General features: G+C 47.5%; 2 gene segments (V, D, J or C); both read right to left on the reverse strand.

Annotated features, from left to right (window-relative positions):
* Positions 1 to 14,744: 14,744 nt before the first annotated feature.
* Positions 14,745 to 16,616, reverse strand: LOC120386445. The segment is given in 2 exon segments: positions 14,745 to 16,144; positions 16,270 to 16,616. Coding segments are annotated over 2 exon segments (372 nt in total).
* Positions 16,617 to 20,373: 3,757 nt separating this feature from the next.
* LOC120386442 lies at positions 20,374 to 21,145 on the reverse strand. The segment is given in 2 exon segments: positions 20,374 to 20,930; positions 21,034 to 21,145. Coding segments are annotated over 2 exon segments (384 nt in total).
* Between the last annotated feature and the right edge of the window lie 1,857 nt (positions 21,146 to 23,002).

Raw genomic sequence — 23,002 nt, forward strand, 5'->3', positions numbered from 1 at the left:
CTGTGTGGATGGGAACTCCATGCTGTTTCTTTGCTAAAATGGAGATTCTTTTTGCCTCTTCCCCCTTTCCTGCCAAAAAATAACCACTTAGCAAGCAATGGCCCATCCGCCTTGTTTGCACCTGGCCGAGGCATCAGCTTACCCTTTGTTTCCCTTCCTGCTGATGCCTCTGTTTATAGCTTAAATGCAAATTAGGCAGAGCACATATTCCGTGGTTTGAGGACAGACCAGTTTGCCAGCTTCTGTTTGGAACATGCATTAACACCACCACACAGGGGCATCTTATAACTTCACAGTGTTGCCACACATATTTTACCAGCACAACGTTGACCAGACACTTATGAGTTTTCAAATGATACCTTACAAGACACACCTTGTACAAAGATTATTACAATAGTGTGTGGGAGCTGGACACGGGTACGTTCTATCACAGAGAGTGACTGGTTTCTTGGGACTGAGTGTAACCTGAATATGCTGTGATATTTGGTGGAAATATGGGGATAGTTTTGGAGGGCAATGGGGGAGGCATTGCCCCCCCCCAAAAAACTGTAAGCCTTGGGCAGTTGCTGAATTTGCCACCCCCACACATGGGCCCGTTGGCCTGACTGGAGCTGCCCCCTCAAATATAGAAGTCAAACTATGCCTGTGGGTGTAAGTGACCATTTATCATATAGTCCAGGTTGCCTGGATGGCGAGATAGACTGGAGAGTCTAAGGGGACGGTCGGTGACTCCCTGGTAAGACTGTTACAGTGATCTAGGAGTTCTCACTCGTTACTCACTTGGTGAAATCTACTTATAGAACATACCACCAGTTTGGGGTGTCTGCCCTGCTTTTTACAGTCAGCCTGGAGGTGGGCACTCACGGTCGTGAGCTGTCATGAGCCACTCCAGACAGTGTGACAACAATCACCAATCCCTACTTCTTCAGACACACAACTGAGTGTCTGTATTTTAAAAGTGCCCTGATGCTTTTCTAAAATATCCAAAGAGGGTAAAGAGCAAAGGTTTTGCTAATATGTAAAAAACAAGAAAATCCTTTGCAGTTTTCTTTGCAGATTCAGATTCTGAATTCTCAATTGTTCTACACAGTCCCGTTCCCGATGCATTAAACTATGAACATTCATCCAAAAGAATTAGTTTAATATAAAAATATGCTTAAAGAACCAAGGAAAAGAGAGAAAGAAATAAGATGAACATATTACAACAATCCGCAGGAAATACAATGTTGTAGGGATACTGCTAATGCTGTAATTTTTCTTGTAGTCAATTGTCACTTGGAAATTAATATTAATACATGCATCAGATTCAAGAACTGTCATTTAGTTTTACTGGGGTTTAGGTGCCTAGCTCTGTTCAGTGCCTTTGAAAAAGCAACCCTAAATACTGACTTATTATAACAGTGTTTATTTATAAATACCTACCCGCCTTAATGATTATAAAAGAACCTTTCAATTACAGTTAATCAATACAGTTAATTAATTCAATGCATTAAAATAACAGCAGATCATTACTTATATTTAAGAGATGGTGTTTTATTTGTGGATTCAAAATTTATACCTCTTGTCTCTGAATCATATGTCAGTAAAAAGACAGACAGAAATGCAGTGTCAATAAAAGCAAGGAAAATATTAAGAGTAAATAAACTCTGTTCAAAATATTGATGGTTCCTTCTCAAATGTAAAAAACTATCATATTTCTAAAACAATTGACAATGGGCCATGTACAACAGAAGGAGCGCTGTAATTTATTTAAAACATAGTATATATTAAATATATTTGATGATTATGATGACAAATATACCCAATCTGAATTAATAGAACTAACAAGCTAGATTCCAGAAAATATACCTTGTTTCAGCTATAAAAAATTATAACAATCCAATATTAGAAAAATCATTTGTTTTTAGACTAATATTAATATAGTTATTCTGTTATAAAAGCAACTTTAAATTCCGTAACTGTGGACTATATTTTTATTTTTTCAATTTGATTACTATTTTATAATTGTCCATTAAAACAGTCTAAGATATTATTATAAATAACACATATCAGGAACACTTTTTTAAAAAGAAGGTTTTTTATCATGACAATATTCCATAAATATATTTAGATTTAGCTCCGCTAAATTAGCAGGACATTTTTGAAAACAGAGTAAGGTTTTGTATAATGGTACAGGGGAGGCAAATAATTACTCCATCTCATAAATACAAGGAAGGAAATACAATAGATATAACTAGAATTTATAGTATAATTTTTGCCTTAGAGATGGAAAGTATCTACTAGAGAGTCTACCATTGCTATAAAATAGCTTTTTGATCAAAATTTGCAAATTCATTTGCAGAAAATATATACAAGAAGCCATGTATATATATGATGTATTGTTTTTTGTAAGCAAACTGAAAATTTTTCTCCCCCAATCCTCAACTATAGAGGTTATTATGGAGCCATCTCACACTATAAAATATATATGTATTTTAAATCAAACCAATGGAATGTCACAAACTTGGATCACATTAAGCTCAGGAGTTCCAGATAGCCCATGCATGGTGTGACATAGTTAGGAGAATTACAACCAACGTACAATTTCACACCACTAGAGAGGTGTGATATGATTGGCCTGGTAAATAAGCTAATGTTCCATGTAATGTTCAAATAAACTGATGCAATGGAAATATTGACAAGGAAATTGCTATAGTTGAAATATAATTGCATGGTCATATGTTGAAGAAGCTTTTAAACAAGTCATAAACATGCTTGCATCATAAGTCTTATTTCATAGGAAGCAAGAGAGCTAAGATTTCTCATGCACCCGCAGCAGAGTGTCCGACAGAGAGAAAGAAACAGGAGAGAGAGAAAAAGAGAGACACTCACCCGTGACAATGAGATGAGTCCCATTTGTTCTTAATTTAACATGGAGTGGTACTGTGATCACGTCGCAGTAATACAGGCCGCTGTCATTCACCCGCACCTTGGGGATGACGAGAGAGCTGGTGTTCTTTTCAAATTCTAAACGACCCCTAAAATAGCCTTCAGTGACTGAGACAGGGACACTGGTATGGGGTCGAAGCATTCTAAAGGCCAGGATTCTCTTGGACACATTTTTATGGGTCATCTCATACATCCAGATTATCTCGTAGAATGGATCGCCAACGGCAGGGGATCCATCAAAGGAACACTCAAAGGAGACGGGTTCCCCTTCAGTTACCGAGATCATCGGAGGGTTTTCCCCAGAACCTAAAAGGAAAAAGTGTAGTTAAAAGCAGGCATCTCAGCAAACTCTGGACCTTGCTGTTTTGTAGGGAATGACTTCAATTAGTTCAACCTACTTCCATTTTATTTGCCGTTAACGGTTTTCTCTGTGTGTGAATGTAGCATGGATGAAAGGTGCCAGATTGACCACCTTGGAGAATTAATTTCTCTGTTTAGCCACAGATCAGACACAGCATAGACAAGTCTCCAGCATTACAAGCTTCCACCACATTGTCCAACAATATGCCTCATTGCTGACCTTGACTTTAATCCCTCTGGAGTCCTTGGGGATGCATCATTGTGACGTTTCTGTTACTGTGTATGATGTGATGGGGTTCTGTGTTTTTCTGTCCATTGAGTTAATTGTACAATCAGATTCTATTGGGAACACCACCTCCATCTGATGCTCTGTGTGCCTTCCGTTCAATAGAATAATCTTATTTAGATTGAACATAACTTTATAGGATAGGCAATATAAGTGCCCTAGGCTTTATTCATCTCAGGGGAACTGTCAAGGATTTTACAAACATTCTTTCTTAAATTTTTGGATATCAAAAAAATCTAGTTTGATACACAGTAATGCCCCCAATTTTTACCCGTTCCCCCAAATATTTAATGCTACTTAGATAATCTTTCCTTATAAATTATATTACTCAATTTACTCTTGTTATAAATGCCAAGAACTAATTATTTAATCTCATAATTCTAGAGTGCCCAAAGGAAAACATGACTGGAAAAAAATCTAATTAAATTCAATTACTTTGTTTCTTTGTATATAGAGAAAGTGTTTGGGGTTTTTTCCATTATAAAGCAATGGGGTTGCGTCTATTTTCCTCATTAATACTGCAATTTATACTGCAATCATGAATTATATTTAAATACTAAAGCATAATTACATAGACATTTCTATATATTTTTTTCATTTGAACACGGTTCAGAAGAAAACTACACCTGCTATTCATCACAAAAACATTTTTATTCACTCGAATTTTCCATGCTATATAAAAGCAGGTACGCTTTTTGGTAAATATCTCATTGCTAATCTGGATTCAGCACAGTTTGTATGTCAAGTTCCATAAAAAAAAATCCAAAAAGAATAATTCTCCACTGATGACTGGAAAAAAATCTAATTACATTGTTTCTTTGTATATAGGAGAAGGGATTTTTTCCATTTCAAAACAACTGGGTCCCATTTACTTTCCATGTTAATTCTACAATTTATACTGCAACCATGAGCTATATTTGAATACTAATGCATAATTACATAGACACTGCGATATATATTTTTTCATTTGAACATCTGAACACAGTTCAGAAAAAAACTATACCTGCTATTCATCACAAAAGCATTTTTATTCATTCATTTTTCCTTCTGTATAAAAGCAGGTACGCTTTTTGGTGAATATCTCATTGCTAATCTGGATTCAGCAGTCTGTATGTCATATTCCATAAAAAAATAAAATCTAAAAATAATAATTCTTCTTTGATGCACCAGAAATAATATAATTCAAACAATGAATAAAGACTGTCAGCGAGAAAACGCAGCCCTAATTAACAGAGGTAGCCCTGGTCCACAAAATTCAATTCAAACCCAGATTTCAAGCCCTTTAAAGATCTGGAGGTGCTTGGATCTGGGGGTTTGGTTTGGCTCATTAGAGGAATGGGACAGATCCATGTTTGGCTTCTGAGTTTCTCCAAGTTCAGGGAAGTTCTGATCTGAATTCATGGTTCAGGCTCATCTTTAATATTTCAACTTTCCATTTTCCAGTTTCAGCCACCCCAACCCCAGTATTGCAGGTTTACATCTGTTTCTTCCACTGAGCAAACTTCCCAAATGCCCAAGGCAGAAGAACACCTAAATAGTGTGACTCTGCTTACCTAGGGAAAGGAACACTTCCTGCAAGAAGGAGAGCACCAACACAGAAACGAGAAGAGCCATGTTTATCCCATGTCCTCTTGTCTCTCTCTCTATCTCCAAAGCCTCATGTTGCTCGTAGAGTCTGCAGACACCATTAATTGACAATAGAGGCTGCAACCTGGGCGGGCGTCTGAATAGGAAAGAGAAAAAATCTCTCACCTCACCCAGGGACGTAGTCTGCAGTGTGCCTTAGACGAAACAGCGTGATAAGTAACCCTAATAATAACCCTGCTCTGCCCCAAAGGCCTTGCAGTGAAGACAGCCCAAAGCGCATGCTTCTGAGGAGACATGTCCCACATCAATGCAACCCCAGCACATTGACCTTTTCAAGAAACAACAACAGAGGAGAGTGCATAATGGAAAGAAGATGATCAGAGAAATTAATTGTCAAACTGAAATTACTTGGATGGAAATTTCTTTGTGCTGCTTCCCCTGGAGGAGGAGAACTCCCAGTTCCCTGATGGGACCCCATATTAAAAATGACATTTTCCGCTGGAGAGTTTCCTTCCCCCTCACACTTTGAATCCTGACTCTTCCTCGCCTCACAATCCCTCATCACCACTGTCCATAATGTTCAACTTTTACACTGTCCCATCTCATCCAGCAGCCTCATCCTCACTGCCTCCCTTGGCCTCCAACCCTGGATCAGGTCTCACCCCCACAAACACGGTCCGTCCCTCAGGCCTTCCTAAACCTAGGCAGCGAGTGTGGGAGTTCTGCTCTGGAGCTAGAGGGCTGGGAGCCCTTGGCTTAAGTAGCCGGCGATATTCTTATCACACTTCAAGCGGAAAGCCCCTATTTTGAATGTGAAAATCTCATGTTACTAACATTATGAAATTTGCGGGGTTGTAGCCGTGTTGGTCCAGGATACGAGAGAGACAAAGTGGGTGAGGGAATATCTTTTACTGGACCAACTTCCATTGGTGAATGAAACAACTTTCGAGGTAAACAAAGCTTTGTGTAGCTCAAAAGCTTGTCTCCTTCAGCAACAGCAGATGGTCCAATAAGAGCTATTACCTCACCCACCTTGTCTCTCTAACATTATGAGGAACCTCCACCATAAATCAGAGTGATACAGAGGGCAGAGGCAGGGGAGTCTGATGGACTGAAAAGAGGAGAAGAAAGTGGGATGGGGAGAAAGGAGCTGTAACTGGAAGCAGCACCCCATTTACTTTTTCTTGATCACCTCAGGGCAGCAGGATTGTAAAGATGAGGCCACTATAGGCAAGTGCAGCTGCAGTCGCAGTGTCCATCAGTGAACCAGGCCTCACCGACTGAGTGTGCAGGGTTGGATGGAGATGAGGGGTCATGAATGGCAGTGAGTTTAGCAGCCATTTCTGAATGAGCAGAAGAGGGTGAAGGAGGAGGAGGGACTAAGGATGAGGCAGTCAGTTCACAGAAGAGGAGGCGAATCAGTGTTAGATAATGGTGGTGGGAATAAGCGTGTGTGACTTTTGCGGGGGCTGCTCCAGCTGCGTGGACAGATGCTATGGCCGCCCCTTTGTAACCTGAAACCCAGGAGGGGGGTGCAACCAGGTGACTCTTGGCCCGGGAAGCGAGACAAAGGCTGGAGGAGGAGCAATGGGCAGGGCAGGGGCCAGGCGGCTGGAAGCAAGTCAGTCTCAGTTGGCTTGGGGCGCAGGGGGAGGACCAGAGCCTTGGCTCTGGGCTCCCCTCCCCACAAAATGGTCTTGGCTGAAAGTCACTGATATCTGTGCTAACAAGTTCTGTTCTACGCTGTGTTCCTGTTGACTTATAAACCTTCTGTTATATCCGCTGGCTGAGAGTCACATCTGACTGCGGAGTTGGGGTGCAGGGCCCTCTGACTTCCCCAGGAGCCTCGCCCAGGCAGACTCGCTGCAGGAAGCGCACGGTGTGAGAAGGGGATGCTGAATGCTCCGAGGTCAGACCCAGGAAGGTCGAAGCTGTGTAAGTTTCTTGCCCCGGAGACAGTCTGCTCAGAGAGAGGACGCTCCCCCAGAGTGTTGACTGGCTTCGTAGGGAGTAGTTCCAGGGCATCGCCCCGCTGACTCTGTGACACTTAGAGAGACAAATAAAAATAGCAGTTAAATCAGTTAATGAATCAGTTCGATAATTAATCATCAGGTAGACAATTAAAGCTGCCGAATAAGCAGGGCAATGGGTGGGCAATAGGGAAGGCGGATGGACGGGCAGCAGGCAGTGCTGCAGGAGGGTCCGTGGCCAGTTACCAAGGAGCAGTTCAGCCAGCTGAGGCGAGACATCAGCAGCAGTCTGTGGAAGTAAAAAAGGCTGCTGGGCCCTCCTCCCCAGCACTGCTGGTGAGAGGGGCTGGACTCCCCAGGGCAGGGGACAGGCCAGAGAGATGACAGCCATGCAAGGAGACAAATGACTGGAATTTGAGCATGACGCTGGCACAAGCAGCCCTGCTCTTACCAAAAGTGACATGAGGTTTGCCTCGGTTTGACATCTCATCTGAAATACAGCACCTGGTGTTTGCTGATGCCACGCTGGGTCCTTGCAATCCGTGCTGACTGACTGGGACCCATGTCACCTTTTGAGTCCCCAAAACCCCTTCCTTGAAGTTCCTTGAGTTTCCCTTAGGGAGCAGGGCTTAATTTGTCATGAAAGAGGGGCCGGGGCTACAGCAATTAGGTGCTGGGGCTCCAGCAATATTTTTACATTCATAACTGACGCAGCAAGTCCAGAGGTGCCGGGGCTCTGAACTGCCAGGCCCAGAGGCGCCGGGGCTCTGAACTGCCGAGCCCAGAGGTGCTGGGGCTGAGGCCTGGCAAGTCCTGGCACAAATTAAGCACTGCTTGGGGGTCTCCAAGCCAAGGACTGAGCAGAACCGACTCTGCCGACCGGCTCACAGCACAAGGAGCTATGTCTGTGAGTCGTGTGTTTCACCATAAACAAATACCCCCCTCAAGTGGCGGCTCTGTGGTATTTACATCTTTGCATCTGGAAGGAAACCACTGAGATCAGTGAAAGTGGGATCATCTCTGAAACAGTCACACAGAGGTGGTGGGAGTGCTAGTCTTTGGGAATGGGTCTGTTTTATGGGGAGGGGTGAACTGGGTGTGAATGTTGAGGCTGATGTCAGAGTTGTTGAGGTACCTTTACCTTAGCGCTAAAGTTTGAGGTGGGGATTGTTCTGTGGATGACTTCAATGACCCCTCTTCTCTTAAATTGCGCTTAGCAACTATAACCATCAACCAACCAGATCCTTTGTTTCTGGATAATATCAAGAGCTAGGTAGCTCTGTGGTATCGGCACAGACCTGGGTCTAACCAATGCTGCCCCTGTGTTGCAAACATGCTACCCACCACAGTGAGGCCTGGGACTCCCCTGAGAGGATTCTGGTCAGATTAGATGCCTCCATCAGCTCTGCCTCCCTCTTCCCAGCTCAAGCTGAGGATGAGAGAGTTTAGCCATAACATGAGAGTTTGCACCCTATTTCCCAAGACACACCAATCCATCCCCCGCACACACACAAACACACACACACCCTCAGCCATATAAGGCAACCTTGTCAGCTACACACTCAGGCCTATAGCCATGAATACACAGCAGAGGCTGTGAGGAGATGACACCATTAAAAGGCCCCAAGGGACCAAAATATAAATACCTCACTATTTTCCTGGCAACCATCGCCATGGAGACAGTTTGCAGCAGAAAGTGTTGCATTTAGGGTTATATCCCAATTCAGAGTTCTACCAGTGTTTTGTGTTACCATGGAAACAGTCCCAAAGCCAGGAAAAAGCATTGGGCCCCTTGCTGGCCAAACACCCTTACCCTGCACCACCCCTCCTCTGAGGCCCTGCCCCTGCTTACTCCATCGCCACTCCCTCTGTCGCTCACGCTTCCCCACTCTCACTTACTCATTTTCACCAGGCTAGCTCAGGGGGTTGGGGTGCAGGAAAGGGTGAGGGCTCTGGCTGGGGGTGCAGGCTCTGGAGTGGGGCCAGAAATGAGGAGGTCAGGGAGTGGGAAGGGGGATCTGGGCTGGGGCTGAGGGGTCCAGAGTGCAGGAGGGGGCCCACAAGGCTGGCTGGAGAGGGAGGTGGGGGGAGTCAGGCCCCCACATTCCTCCTGCCCTCTGTCACTGCCCACCCACATACTGTCTCGGAGCTTCAGGGCTTGCTTAGGGCTTCTCAGTTCTGAGATTGAAGACACTTTCATCCAGCAGATGCAACACATGAAAATATCTGCAAAGATGGTCCCATGTGGATTCCTATCCTCTAGCCCAGAAGCCAGCCAGTCATAAGGCCTTTCATGCATAGGATTCTCCATCACAGCTAATTTCTCTGTCCCTTCACACATCTGCGGTGCCCACTCTCTCTAGGGAATAATGGGCTAGGCAGTAGCACTGCTGAGGATCTGGGGGTTATAGTGGATCACAAACTGAATATGAGCAATTGTGAAAAAGGCAAATATTCTGTGGTAAATTAATAAGAATGTCATATATAAGACCCTGGAGACAATTGTTTTACTCTATTCAGCATCTGTGAGGCCTCACCTGGAGTATTTTATCCAATTCTGGATGCCGCACTTTTAGAAAGATGTTGACAAATTGGAGGGAGTCCAAAGGAGAACAACCAAAATGATACAAAGTTTAGAAAACCTGACTTGTGAGGAAAGGTTACAAAATCTGGGCACATTTAGTCTTGAGAACAGAAGACTGAGGTGGGACCTGATAACAGTCTTCAGATATGTTATAAAGAAGGCGGTGATCAACTGCTCTCCATGTTCACTGAAGGTAGGACAAGGAGCTGTCAGAGAAAAACATAGTTCTCACTCTCTGGTTGAGTGCAGCAAAGTCAGATACTTTATTTCTCAAGCAATTGCATAGAGGGAAAGAGTGCACTAGGACACAGGGTTTCCCCCTCGTAGGCAGGTCTTTCTACAGGTAAACAATTACAGCAAGCATTTATACCTTTTGTTACATACAATACTAAGCAACAGTTGCATTTTGTTTATACATAGGCCATCTTGATATCTTATTTTTCTCACAACAACTTCTCACACAGTTCTTTCCCATCGCCTCACACAATCCTCGCTTCTACAAATCTTGCATTATTAGGGTTACAGCTAGCCTGACTCTTGCTAACAGATACTGTCATGCATTGAAATCCCCTTCAAATCCCTGTCAGTTGTTGCTCTACTTCCACAACGTGATCAGCTTAATCTTCAGCAAGGGAGATTTCAGTTGGATATTAGGAAAAACTTGCTAACTCTCAGCGTGGTTAAGCTCTGGAACAGGCTTTCAAGGGAGGTTGTGGAATCCCCGTCATTGGAGGTTTTTCAAAACAGGCTAGACAAACACCTGGCAGAGATGGTCAAGGTTTATTTGACCCTGCCTCAGCACAGGAGGCCAGACTCAAAGACTTCTCAATGTCTCTGCAAGCCCAACATTTCTACGATTCTCCCAGTCATTTATTTTCCCCTATGGGCCAGGCCATGGTGGGAATCCAGACGAGCTCGGCTTCCTGAAGCAAACAGGTCTCTGGCTGGAGCCCTTTGATTCTCTCTCAAAGCCCCAGAGCTCCCCTGCTCACTGCCTGCTACTGTTGTACTCAAAGTACTATACAGGATCTCTTCAGGGGGGTTAAGGCAAAACGCCACATTTATTAGTAATACAGGTATTAATTAATACTCTACAATATGCATATGAGATATCTCACAGTCATGCATTCACACGCACACACACACACAGAGGCACAGACACACTCCGTCTTGCTGTTGTTACCAACTAGTTGCTCCCCTTAACTGCGCTGGCCAGGTGAGTTAGATGGGGGAGGGGTGGAGCCGGGCTTCTGCCGATCTGGATCGATGCTCCGATGGTGACAAGACGAGATCCGGGGTTCTCCTGCAAGACACCTCACATTTATAGCAGCTTACCTCTTATGCAAATCTAGACCAGATTCAAAATCTGGGTCTGTGTCCATTGGTCTGTGTCCGTTGGTCTTTGTGCTGCTTTTCTCTGGGTGTTGTCCCAATGCTGCTCAAAAGAGGGTGTTTTCTAAAGAAGGTGCTGGCTTCTAACCCCTGAGGCCATCAATGTGTCTGCTCTTCTTTGTTGGGCCCACTTGACAAGTTGTATTGTCCTTTGCTCTGGCTCCCATTCCCTCTGCAACTGTTGTAGCTGTCTGGAGGTGGGTGTCTTCCAAGCCTCACTCATTCACACCTCATTCAGTCAATAGGGCAATTGATTACAGAGTGGGGGGGAAGATCTTATTCTACTTCTAGCAAAAAGGCACATGTTTCTTTTACTTTAACTATACTATTCTTAGGGGCTATAACATTTGATATAAAGTTTCCTACCAATTTTCTATATAGGGATCTAATACAAAGTTGTATGAAAATAGAGAGGCCCAATGCCAAGTCATATGAAATACAAAATAACATCATGCAAGATGCAATGTCATAAAGATACTTAATACAGAAAGATACTTAATACAAAATAACACAATGCAACGTCATAAAGATTTATAGAGATAGTTAATACAGAGATTTCTCTACACTACTGCTTCGCCACTCTTCCTCTTCCCTCTTGTCAAGGCTCCCAAACACCCTAGGAAGCCTCTGTCCCATGCACCACATGCTGGGAGCTCTGGAAGCCCCTCTGATGCCTTGCGAGGTGATAGGAAGACAGAATGTTTCCTGCTTTTCCCTTGTCAGGGTTCCCTCCCCACTCTGAACACTGGGATACGAATGTAGGGACCCACATGAAAGATCCCCTAAGCTTGTATTCCACCAGCTTAGGTTAAAAACTTCCCCAAGGCACAAATTCCTTTCCTTGTCCATGGACGGTATTGCTGCCACCACCAAGTGATTTCAACAAACATTCAGGGAGGGGCCACTTGGAGCCCTAACCCACCCAATATCCCCCCAGGCCCCTTCACCACCTTTCCTGGGGAGGCTTGAGAATAATATACCAACCAATAGGTTAACAAAGTGAGCACAGACCAAATCCCTGGTTTTTAGGACACTGAAAATCAATCAGGTTCTTAAAAGAAGAATTTTATTGAAGAAGAAAAAAAAAGAATCACACCTGCAAAACCAGGATGGAAGATAACTTTAGAGGGTAAATAAAAAGATTTAAAACACAGAGGATTCCCCTCTGACTCTGCTTCCCAGTTACAAAACAGGAATAAAATTACCTCTTAGCATAGGGAAAATTCATAAGCTAAAACAAAAGATAATCTAACACATTTCCTTGCTTTACTTACAATTTTTGTTATCTTAGATGCTCATTTCAGGTATGTTTTTAGATGGTTTTTCCTACCCTGGTCCCTCTCTCTGTCCAAGAGGGAACAAACAAAGAGCACAAACAAAACCTCCCCCACTCCCACATTTGGAAGTATCTTCTTTCCCCATTGGTCCTTCTGGTCAGATGCCAACTAGGTTAATTGAACTGATTAACCGCTTACAGGAAAGTGATTCTGTCCCTCTAGCCAGGAGGGATTTTATGTTACTACAGTTGTTACCCTTCCCTTTATATTTATGACATCCCTATTAGCATGTAGTATCACAAGGCCCTCCGAGTAGTGTTTCTTTGACAGTCTCTTTCCTCCTCCTCTTTCCAGGACCAGACTTTTTCCTTGCAGTGGACAAGTGAACTCAATCACAAAAGCAGTGATCTTCCCCCACCTTGCTTTGTCAAGGGTTTGGGACAGAACCAGAGAATTGTCTGAGTCATACAAGGATACAAGCCCCCTTCCTCAGCAGAATCCTTCCTCCTGCTCGGCCTCTGTTACTTCTTTGGTGTTTATTTCTTCCACTGTTACTTCAAACCCTACTGCTGAAGCAGGGCACAGTGCAAGAGGCTGGAGGTTTTCATCTCAGTTCCCCTTGTGGATGTCTCACTGTGATATATGCTCTGCTTACTGTCCCATGTACAGCAGTAATAGTCAGCCTCATCCCAGAGATGTCTTGTGTTCCTGAAATTACTAACAACTGCTTTCATTACTTGTCTGACTTGCACAGATAGAGTCCTTTTAGCGTGTGTACCTTTCAGTATTGCCAACCTCAAGTGTTCAAAAATCAGGAGTCAGACATCAAAAATCATGAAAATGGTTTGAAAATGATGAGATTTAAAAAATAAATATATATGGGGTGCTTTCTATTTTCCTTTTGGTTCCTGCACCTTTAGGGTTCCCGTTTGCTAGCTTTTCTCCACAACCAGGAGGGCTAGAAATTTATTTTAAAAAAAGGAAAAGCTGAGATTCTCATGTAATCAGATGTCCCCGAGGGGTTTCAAGGAAAACACCAGATTTGCAATAAAATCATGAGTTGGAGACAACACTGATCTTTTTGCTTTTTGTGGTGATTTCACTCCTTTATTTTATTCCATCTGCATAATGTGTCTGCTGTCTTTAATTTTATCAAAGCCCTAAACATAGCAGTGCTTCAAAGGAAAACCACTTCTGCTATGGGAATTGATCACATATTTTGATTAATCTTATTACATTCCTAAGCACAGTCTGAAAAAAAAAACCTCATTAAACTGTTTCTGTGTTATGGAATGGATGGTATGAACCCATTTATCTTAAACAGAATGTGCTAAACCAAGGAAAACACTGGGATTAGCTGAATGGAAAAGGTCACTGTTGTGAATTCTCTTCCTCCTGGAGCATTACTTCATTAGCAGGCTGCAGCCTCACCTGGCTGCTGGTGAGAGGTGGAGATGGAAATCTAGACAAGTCTTTTGCTGCTGAGACTAAGATCAGGTCTGTGCAGTTTGGGGGCAAATCCTCAGATTTCTGAGCTGGCTACTCTGGGTCTATAGTTTTTGGTCAAATTCCTGCCTAAGGGAGTTTCCCCCCTTCTGATAATTGCACAAACAGGAACGCTGCTGTCTTGAAACGATAGAATAGATGCAGATTGTTTTTAAGAAAATCAACTGTGTGTGTGTGTTTTGTATATAAAGGTGTAGCATGTTCAATTGCTTTACACTGCACAGACTCACTCTCCATAACACACGAATCCCTTTAATGTTTTGCTGGCTGTTCACCACTGATTCTGCTTTATCCTTTTGCAAGCAATTTTTGGTGTTGTTGCCCTGGTGCTGCAGCAAGCCAAGGAAGAGCAGAGAAGATGAAATGCTGTGTAATGGGGAGGCACAGTCCTCCTGTGGGAAAGTTATTGGTGGAGAAGCCAAAATACCAACTTACAAACAAAACACAGAGCTGGAGAGCAGCAGCCCCTGCTCTGGGCTCAGCTACTAGCAGCTGGGACTAGACCAGAATTAGACCAAACTCATCATCTGGAAATATTTCCCTCATGGTGGTGTCTGAATGTTCCTGTCTGTGAACTCACAAACCTACTCACTCAGTTACCTATTTGGGATTGCTCTGGTGGGGTTTAGCCCTATAATGGTTTGTCTCAAACATACCTGACAGGTCAGGTAAGCCAAGCTCTGGCACAGGGACAGCCTCACCTCTGAGACCAGAGACCTAGCCCCACTAAACCAAGCCAGAGGGCTCTAGCCTGTTCTAACTCTCCCCCATCCCAGAATGCACAGGGCCCCTCACTCAGCCTAACCCTCATAACAGACTGACCCACCCCTGTTCCCCCTTCTTATAGTGCCTGGATTCCCTAGTAACGAGCAATTAGCTCCAGCTGAATCCAGCCCCTGACCGGGCTCCTCAGCAATCACTGCAGTGAAGCCAGACACCTGGTATGGCCAGGACTTCTCCCCTACCCAGGCCTCTCCACTGCCCCTATAAAGGCAGACTGGATACAGGTCAATATCTATCAAGACTGTCAGTGCACTGATGGTGTGGTTTGAGTGATGCTGTCCAAGAGCTCCCTTAGAGGTGACTGGTCCCCACTGCTCACAGCAATGAATCCAGGGCTTTGTCGCTGGCTTTCCCCACTTAGGGACACCTCCAAACCTCACTGACTGTTGTCGGGCCATGTGCCGATGATCTACTCAGTACTGGGGCACAACTGTGCAAAAAGCCCCATGACTGCTGGGAGAGCCCCTGTGGGATGAGGAATTTCTCTGCACTCACGCGTGTCGTGCACAGCTCCAGGGGATTGTGGGAGATTCTGCAGAGAGAAGTATTGTCCTGTCACACAAACCACTGCATGTGTCTGAGTTCTATTTTCTAGATCAGAACTTGGCAAAATCAAAGCACTGAAAGCCATGTGTCTGACCAGGGATCCTGCCCTATGTGATTCACTTTACCTAATGGGACAGGGACAGACCCCTCTCCTAATCCCCCACCATCCCTCCGCTCTCTCTGTGGGGCAAGCTGGTGGGAGGAGGTTGGCGAACCGGCTGATGGACTCTCACAGGGAGAAAAGGACGTCACTCCCCACACAATGGAGATGGGGGACGAGTTCCCCAGACTGGTTTGACTGGAGGGGAAGCTGGTTAGTCCCAAACTAGGAGAGGAGGCCAAGTGCACAGCTCAACCTCTGCCCCTCCACCAGGTCAGAGTGATGGAGGGGGAGGGGAGGAGCTGTCTTTCCCCTACACACACACACCCCACGTGCCCCCTTGCAGGGAGTGAGGGGCACAAACCCCACTGAGGATTAGTCAGGCTGCAGGAGGAAGTCTGAGGCCAACCTGCAGCCTGGGTAGGTCCCAGCAGGGCACAGACTGCAGAGCAGAGCAGAGAGGAGGCAGGTTTGGGTCTCAGTTCCCCATCTGAGTGTCTCACTGTGTAGCCTTAAAAGCCCCTCCTTGATAGTAGTGAGTGAGGCAGTAATAATCAGCGTCATCCTCCGCCAGGGCCCCGCTGATGGTTAAATAGGCCGTGTTACCGGAGCTGGACCCAGAGATCCGCTCGGGGGTCCCTGACACTTTCACGTTAGCATCGTAGATGAGGAGGCGAGGCACCCCGCCCCCCCGCTGCTGGAACCAGTACGGGTAGATGCTGGTGATGTCAGGTACGATGCTCACGCTACAGGAGAGTTTGACAGTCCCTTCAGGAGACACCAACAAGGAGGGCTCCTGAGTCAACACGTACTGGGACCGGGTACCTGGAAAGCACAGTACAAACAAAGCCATGAGACCTGCCCTGCGGCATGACACGTTTGTGTGAAATTCCCGAGAGGGAGGGGGAAGGTGAAACCCAGTCAAGGGCTGCCCTGGGCCCCTCTCTCACCTGAGCAGTAAGTGAGCAGCGCGAGGAGCAGAGGGGCCCAGGCCATGGTGGGAATCCAGACGAGCTCGGCTTCCTGAGGCAAATGGGTCTGTGGCTGGGACCCTCCGATTCTCTCTTAAACCCCCAGGGCTGGAGAACGGCCCCTTCATGCAAATCTGCCCCTTGCTCACTGGCTGCTGCTCTGGGCACCTGCGTCACCCCAAGACAAGGCAGAGACATACAGGGGATCTTTCTTACATTCGCTGTGGCTGTAAAGTACTGAACTATATGGGGGGAAAATACTAAGAAACTTCAGGAATCTGCTGGATTAGGAGGAGCCCTGCCTAGTCCCCTCTTCCCCCAGTTTCAGGGCTATTCCCAGTCCCATGTTGGTAGCGCAGGTTTGCTGATGAGTTTGTTTGTGATGCAATACAGAAGGGATGATCCTCACATGGCCTTCCCCTGAACAGTACCTCCCTGAGCCCAGTGACGTGTTCAGCTCTGCTGAAGCTGACCTGTGTCCAAAGAGAGGAAGCAGAGCTGTAACGATCTGATTTGCTCCATTCTCGGCTGCAGTCGGCCAGTCTCACTGGGAGGATCCTGTTCTGTTCTCACCTTGGAGCCAGTTTGGATAATTCTGGGGCTCTCACGCTGGCTGCTTTGACATTTCCATTCACACACAAAACCAAACACATATTTGGCCGTCTAGACGACTTATTTCAAGGAAAACAGCAAAGAACGAACAAATGCCAAGTCTCCGGGAGAGAGCGCATGCACTCGAGAGCGAGCGAGCGTACACAATGCTACCCTCTACAACTGGAACACAAAAGGGCTGCTGATGCATTGCTGCCATGGCAACAGCAGGGAGTCCATATTTAATGGTGCACATCCCAGAGAATGTCTCCGTTTAGTTACATGGCCACATGCATTGCATCAGTCTTCTGTGCCTTGCTCTGCTTTAATGTGTGTCCTTCTCCCAGTATGGGCTGTGTCTCCCTCCCCCCAGCCCTCGGCTCAGACCAGCAGGGTATGTGGGCCTGACCCGCTGACGTGTGGAACATCCCCTGTTCTCAAAGGCTTCAGGTGGGAGACGAGGTGCTCGGCCCTTCTGGGAGACCCTCAGCATCGCACAGGTTCGGGCCGTACGTCTGTGAGCAGGTTTCATTTACTGGAGTCCCTCAGAGCACTCGGACATTTATCAGCATCCCACTGGGCCAGAAGCTGAGCGTGGTGTGTGGCCCATCTGTGCACTATTAGAGCCCCTGTGCGAAGCCCTGGCAAGACTGGTTCTCTGCTGTAGTGAGGCTGCATGTGCAGATGGGCCTGAGTCTGAACCAGAATATCGGATCCAGGGCTTCATTTGTAATGAAAGACAAACCAGGGCTCAAGCAATTTTATTATTTTCATAACTGACATGGCAAGCCCAGAGGTGCCGGGGCTATGGACTGCCAAGCCCAGAGGCACCAGGGCTATGAACTGCCGAGCCCAGAGGCACCGGGGCTATGGACTGCCAAGCCCAGAGGTGCCGGGGCTCTGAACGGCCAGACCCAGAGGTGCCAGGGCTCAGCCCTGGCAAGCCTGGCACAAATTAACCACCAATCGGACCCAATCCTGCCACGGAGCGCGCTGGCAGAGTTTGGGTGTGGCTGTGATTCCAGTTCCAAACTCCCTGGCTCCTGCCTGTCTCTCCTCCTGTGAGCTGCCTGGTGAGAACCTCCACCCTTCTCTCAGGCGCTGCGGTGAGGCAGGGAATGGGGGTTGTGGTGAGGAGCAGGGAACACTGAATGGTCTCTGTGCCAGTGCCAGGTGCAGGGCACCAGGAAGCACAGAAGTGGAGCAGTGGGGCGGGTTGTTCCGGGAGTCAGGGGCTGAGGGGCAGTCAGAGCTCTTCTATAGGGAGCGAAGGACAAAATCAGAAGGTGTCACCGCAGATACGCAACGACACTAAAGTTGGTTTGTTATTCCTGATTTCTTATTCCAAGGCACAATTCTTACCACTGTTCTCCCAACACCCACCGAGCTCGCAGCCCCTTTAGCAAAGCGCCCCTCCCCCATGTGGATGTTCGGAGTAGCAGGGGGTTGTGCCAGGGTTACAACCCACATAAAGTTCCTTGGGGCCTGGCAGACAGCTCCAAATTATGGAGGAATTCCAGGCCATGAAGAAACTTCCCTTCTGAGCAAAGCAGAGTCTTATTCAGTATGTCCACACAGCATTTGGACAGATTCGGGCGAGTGGAACTCACGCTAATCTACACATCGTCAATGCTCCAAGCCTCATTGGGCCTGCTCTCCAATGCGCTTTCTGATATGGTTTCCCTTCTCACTCGTCCTTTGGGTTTCATGCCAGGCTTGGAGCACTCCACAGAAAATGTCTAACTTCACCCCAGGCTCCTAGCAATCCCCAGAGCAGCACCTCACTACAACACGTGCTGGGAGGGTCAATAATGTCCCCTGGCTAGGAGAAGTAGGTGGATCCTGTGAATAGAGTCACCCATCTGAGTATCCTTCCTGTTCCACCTTTCACCAGGCAATTCTTGTTATAATTATTATTATTTGTATTACAGCAGTGACATGCTCCTGCCAAGGTTCCCAGACACCCTGCCTCACTGACCCCTGCTCACCAACCCCCCTCTCAACTCCCACAAAACCCGCCCCCATCAGCTGACTTCTGTCCGCTCAGCAAATTCAGGTTCATCCCCACTGACAGGCCATGTGGAATCTAGATTAAAGCAGCTCAGTCTCTGCTCCAGGACGGGGATTTTCCCTTTACAGTTTAACACCCACAATAGCCTGCAAAATTCTATTCACCCCCTTGCCGGGAGTGAGCAATTGGCAGGGCTGAGATACAGTGTGTCACCTCCCCCGCACCCCGAACGTGCTTCAGACCCCGTGACCAGGCCAGCTGGGGGCCCTCAGTGCTGGGGGGACGTGCTCAGCACTGGAATATATGTGCAGAGTGTGTTAGGGAAACAGAGGATGGTGATTTCAAGAGGAACAGGGGCAGGGGAGCACCCAGCTAAGGATTTATTGTTCTCATCTGCCTGGACTGCCGCCCCGATGGCTTTGAACTCTACCTCCATTTGGGGAGCTACCAACTGCCCCATGTGCTGCCTCACAGCTACGGGGTCCTGGGCTCCACGCTGCACTTGCTCTGTGACCCTGATTTAAGGGTGTGTAAATCCTGCACACAGCGATGTATCACTGCTGGGCTGATGCCTGTTCTGCCATGGCTGGGCTAGGGGAGCAGGGAGACGGTGGATTGTGCTCTGCAGCCACCTCTAGGGAGGCCAGGATACAAATCACTGAGTTCTAGTTCATCTCCCTGTCCTGACTCCTCTTCCTGTCCAGTGTCACCCTATTAGTTTTAGGGAGCAAAGGGCTTTGGGGCTCACATTGCAGGGATGAGGGGAGAGTGCAGCTGCCCAGCCAAGTGCTCACGTGCAAACCGTTGCTACCAGGAGGGTGTGTGCAGTCCTGTGATACCATTCAGATAATGGATTTACACAGAATTGATGGATCTGGACTGAGGTTGCACCAACCCCCCATCACACACACATGGCCAAGACTCCTCTCCCCTCTCCTCCACTGCCTTGGATTTTTGCTATTTCCAACTGTTATGAAGAGCCCTTGGCTGGAGTTATTCTCTCAGAGTCTCCTGTTGTTGGTACTTAAGGGATATGGGGCCATTCCCTGCTGACATGTTCATTGGATGAGATGGATGAAGCTGGATTTAGTCTCTGGTGGAGACAGGAACACAGAGTAGGAGCCATCTTGGATCAGGCCCCTCTGGGCCCTCAGGATAGCACGGAATCCAAGTGACTGGGTTCACTCTGTGTGAGATTGGGCTATTCAGATCCCGGCTACCAAACCCTTCCTGTCACTGAGGGGCCGACTGGCCCCAGACCTCCACCCACACACGTGATTTCACAGCTCTCCTGTGGCAGGTATCAGCTTCAGACACACCTGGGTCACTTCTAGAAGTGCAGGGGGTGGAGGAGCAGATGTAAACATGTGGCCCGTGTAGTAGGAGATGGGGAGGGTGTAGAGAACATGACAGTCCTCAGCCTGCCATGGACGCTGAAACAGACCCTCTGGGCAGAGGATCCCAGAGCTCCCGATCTGCGGGCAGCTCCCACCCCCCATGCAGTGCCAGGAGATTAGTCTAGGAGGAGGGGGATCTCGTGTGAGGGAAAAGCAATCCCTTCAGCAAAGGCCGGGTACAACACGGCCAAGGGAGCCTCTCTCTGGCCACAGCTCTGCCCCACTAACCTCAAAGCTCTTCCTCAGAGTCTCGCTCGGTGTTGGGCAGTGAAATGTGAAAGGTTTTTGTCTCAGTTCCCTCTCTGATTACACCACTGTGAGCATGTTAGCGCTGCTGTCCCAAGTCAGACAGTAATAATCAGCGTCATCCTCGGCTTGGAGCCCAGAGATGGTTAAGTAGCCAACACTGCCGGAGGCAGAGCCAGAGAACCGGTCCGGGACCCCAGTGTCCCTGCCTGTGTTAGAATCACTGAAATAATAGAGCAGGTATCTGGGAGGATTCCCAGGGGTCTGTTGGTACCACCTCACTCCATAGCTACTGAAGTCGTATCCTCCACTGACGCTGCACGAGAGTTTCACTGTCTGCCCTGGAGACCCTGACACTGAGGGCGGCTGTGTCACCACGTGCTGGGCACAAGAACCTGCCAGACACAAAACTCAGATCTGTTAGTGCTGCACGGCTTGTGCGAAATCCTAATTGGCTCATTTACCTGCCCCCCAAAAGTCATCCTGGTGGGGAATTACCTGCCAGGAACAGCCCCAGGAGACAGAGAGGCAGAGCGCACAGGGCCATGGTGCAGGGAGGAGATGGACAGAGGGAGAGAAGGAGCCAACCCTGTCCTTGGGGTTCAGCTGGTTCCTGCCTCTGTGAAATCCTGTAGCAGCTTTTAGAGCCCTAAGGGGCAGGGCACATGCAAATGAGCCCTGGGGCCAGGCTGGATTGAGCCAGAATGTAAATGAGCTGTGGTGCTCGCTGATGTACCCGACTGCTCAGAGACATCTTGTCACCAATATTTAGCGCATGTGACGTTTTCTGCCAATTAATCACTCTGCTGGCCCTTATTTTCCCAGCCGTGAGAGCAGGGGCGGCTCTACAAATCAGGCTGCCCCAAGCAGCGCGGAGCGCTGCGCCGCCCTTCCCCAGTCCCGCGGCGGGTCCCCTCTTCCCGCGGCTCCGGCCTCCTGGGGAGGGCGGTATTTGGCTCCGGTTGAGCTCCCGCCGGCATGCCTGCGGCAGGTCCACCGGAGCCCGGGACGAGCGGACCTGCCGCAGTCATGCCTGCGGCGGGTCCCGTCTTCCCGCGGCTCCGGTTGAGCTCCCGCAGGCATGACTGCGGCAGGTCCGCTCGTCCCGGGCTCCGGTGGACCTGCCGCAGGCATGCCGGCGGGAGCTCAACCGGAGCCAAATGACGCCCTCCCCAGGATGCCGCCCCAAGCGGGTGCTTGGCCCGCTGGTGCCTAGAGCCGCCCCTGCGTGAGAGGATTTGCATGGGAGAAAGGGGAAAAGCTGAACTATGGATTTGTCTCCCAAGCCCACCCCAGGAACCCAACCAACCCGAGAAAGCCCAGGTCGAGCCCCAGCCCAGCCTCCAGCTCTGACCGAGAGAATTTCATCACTTCCCCCACATCACAGCTAGCTCTTGAGGTCTTGGCCACCAGACTAATACAATCGCTCCATCTAGTGATCAGAAACAGTATTTTCTTTCCCTTCTTCCCTGCACTTTCCGGCTTGTGCACTTGCTCCGTTTGTGCATTGATCACCATGCACAAGTTACATTCCTCATACCACAGAGGTTCCCCAGGGACAGTCCAGCTGTTGAGATGTAACTGACTTCGTTCCTGCTGCCTTGTGCTTAGTATTGGGTACAAATTAGATAACGTGCTTCACAGAACTTCTTCTGATTTTGTTTTCTTAATGGCCAGATTAAAGAGAGCTCAGTCCAGTTTGTGTGGGTGCTCACTAGTTTTGTGCATGATGAGGGGAGAGTGGAGGACTCCACGAGTCCAAAGGGTTTGTGCTTCCCAATCAGACCATTAATATAGTGGATTTACACAGAATTCCTCATGGCTGGATCTGGACTGAGGCTGCCCCCGCCCACCCCAAACACAGACATGGCCAAGACTCCTCTACCCTCGTCCCCGCTGCCTTGGATCTCTAGCTAGTTCCAGAATTTTGAAAGAGTCCTTGGCTGCAATTATTGTCTCACAGTCTCCTGCTGTCGGTACTTTAGGGATATTGGGCCCTTCGCTACTGGCAGGTTTGCTGGCTGAGATGGATCGTGCTGGATTTAGGCTTGATCTACAGTACCAATTTATATCGGTATAACTACTTCACTCCAGCTAGGAAAAACCCCACATTAGAGTTGGACTCGGTGCAGAGAAGGGCAACAAAACTGATGAGAGGCATGGAACAGCTTCTGCATGGAGACTGGGACTTTTCAGCTCCAAAAAGAGACGACTAAGCAGCGGTATGATAGAGATCAATAAAATCAGGAATGATGTGGAGAAAGTGAATAAGGAAATGTTATTTACCCCTTCACATAACACAAGAACCAGGGGTCACCCAATGAAATTAATAGGCAGCACATTTAAAACAAACACAAGGAAGTACTTCATCAGACAACTCACAGTCAACCTGTGGAAACCGTTGACAGGGGATGTTGTGAAGGCCAAAAGGATAATTGGGTTCAAACAAGAAATTAGATCAGTTCAT

This window comes from Mauremys reevesii, linkage group 18 (genome assembly GCF_016161935.1).
Source record: "Mauremys reevesii isolate NIE-2019 linkage group 18, ASM1616193v1, whole genome shotgun sequence".
NCBI lineage: Eukaryota > Metazoa > Chordata > Testudines > Geoemydidae > Mauremys > Mauremys reevesii.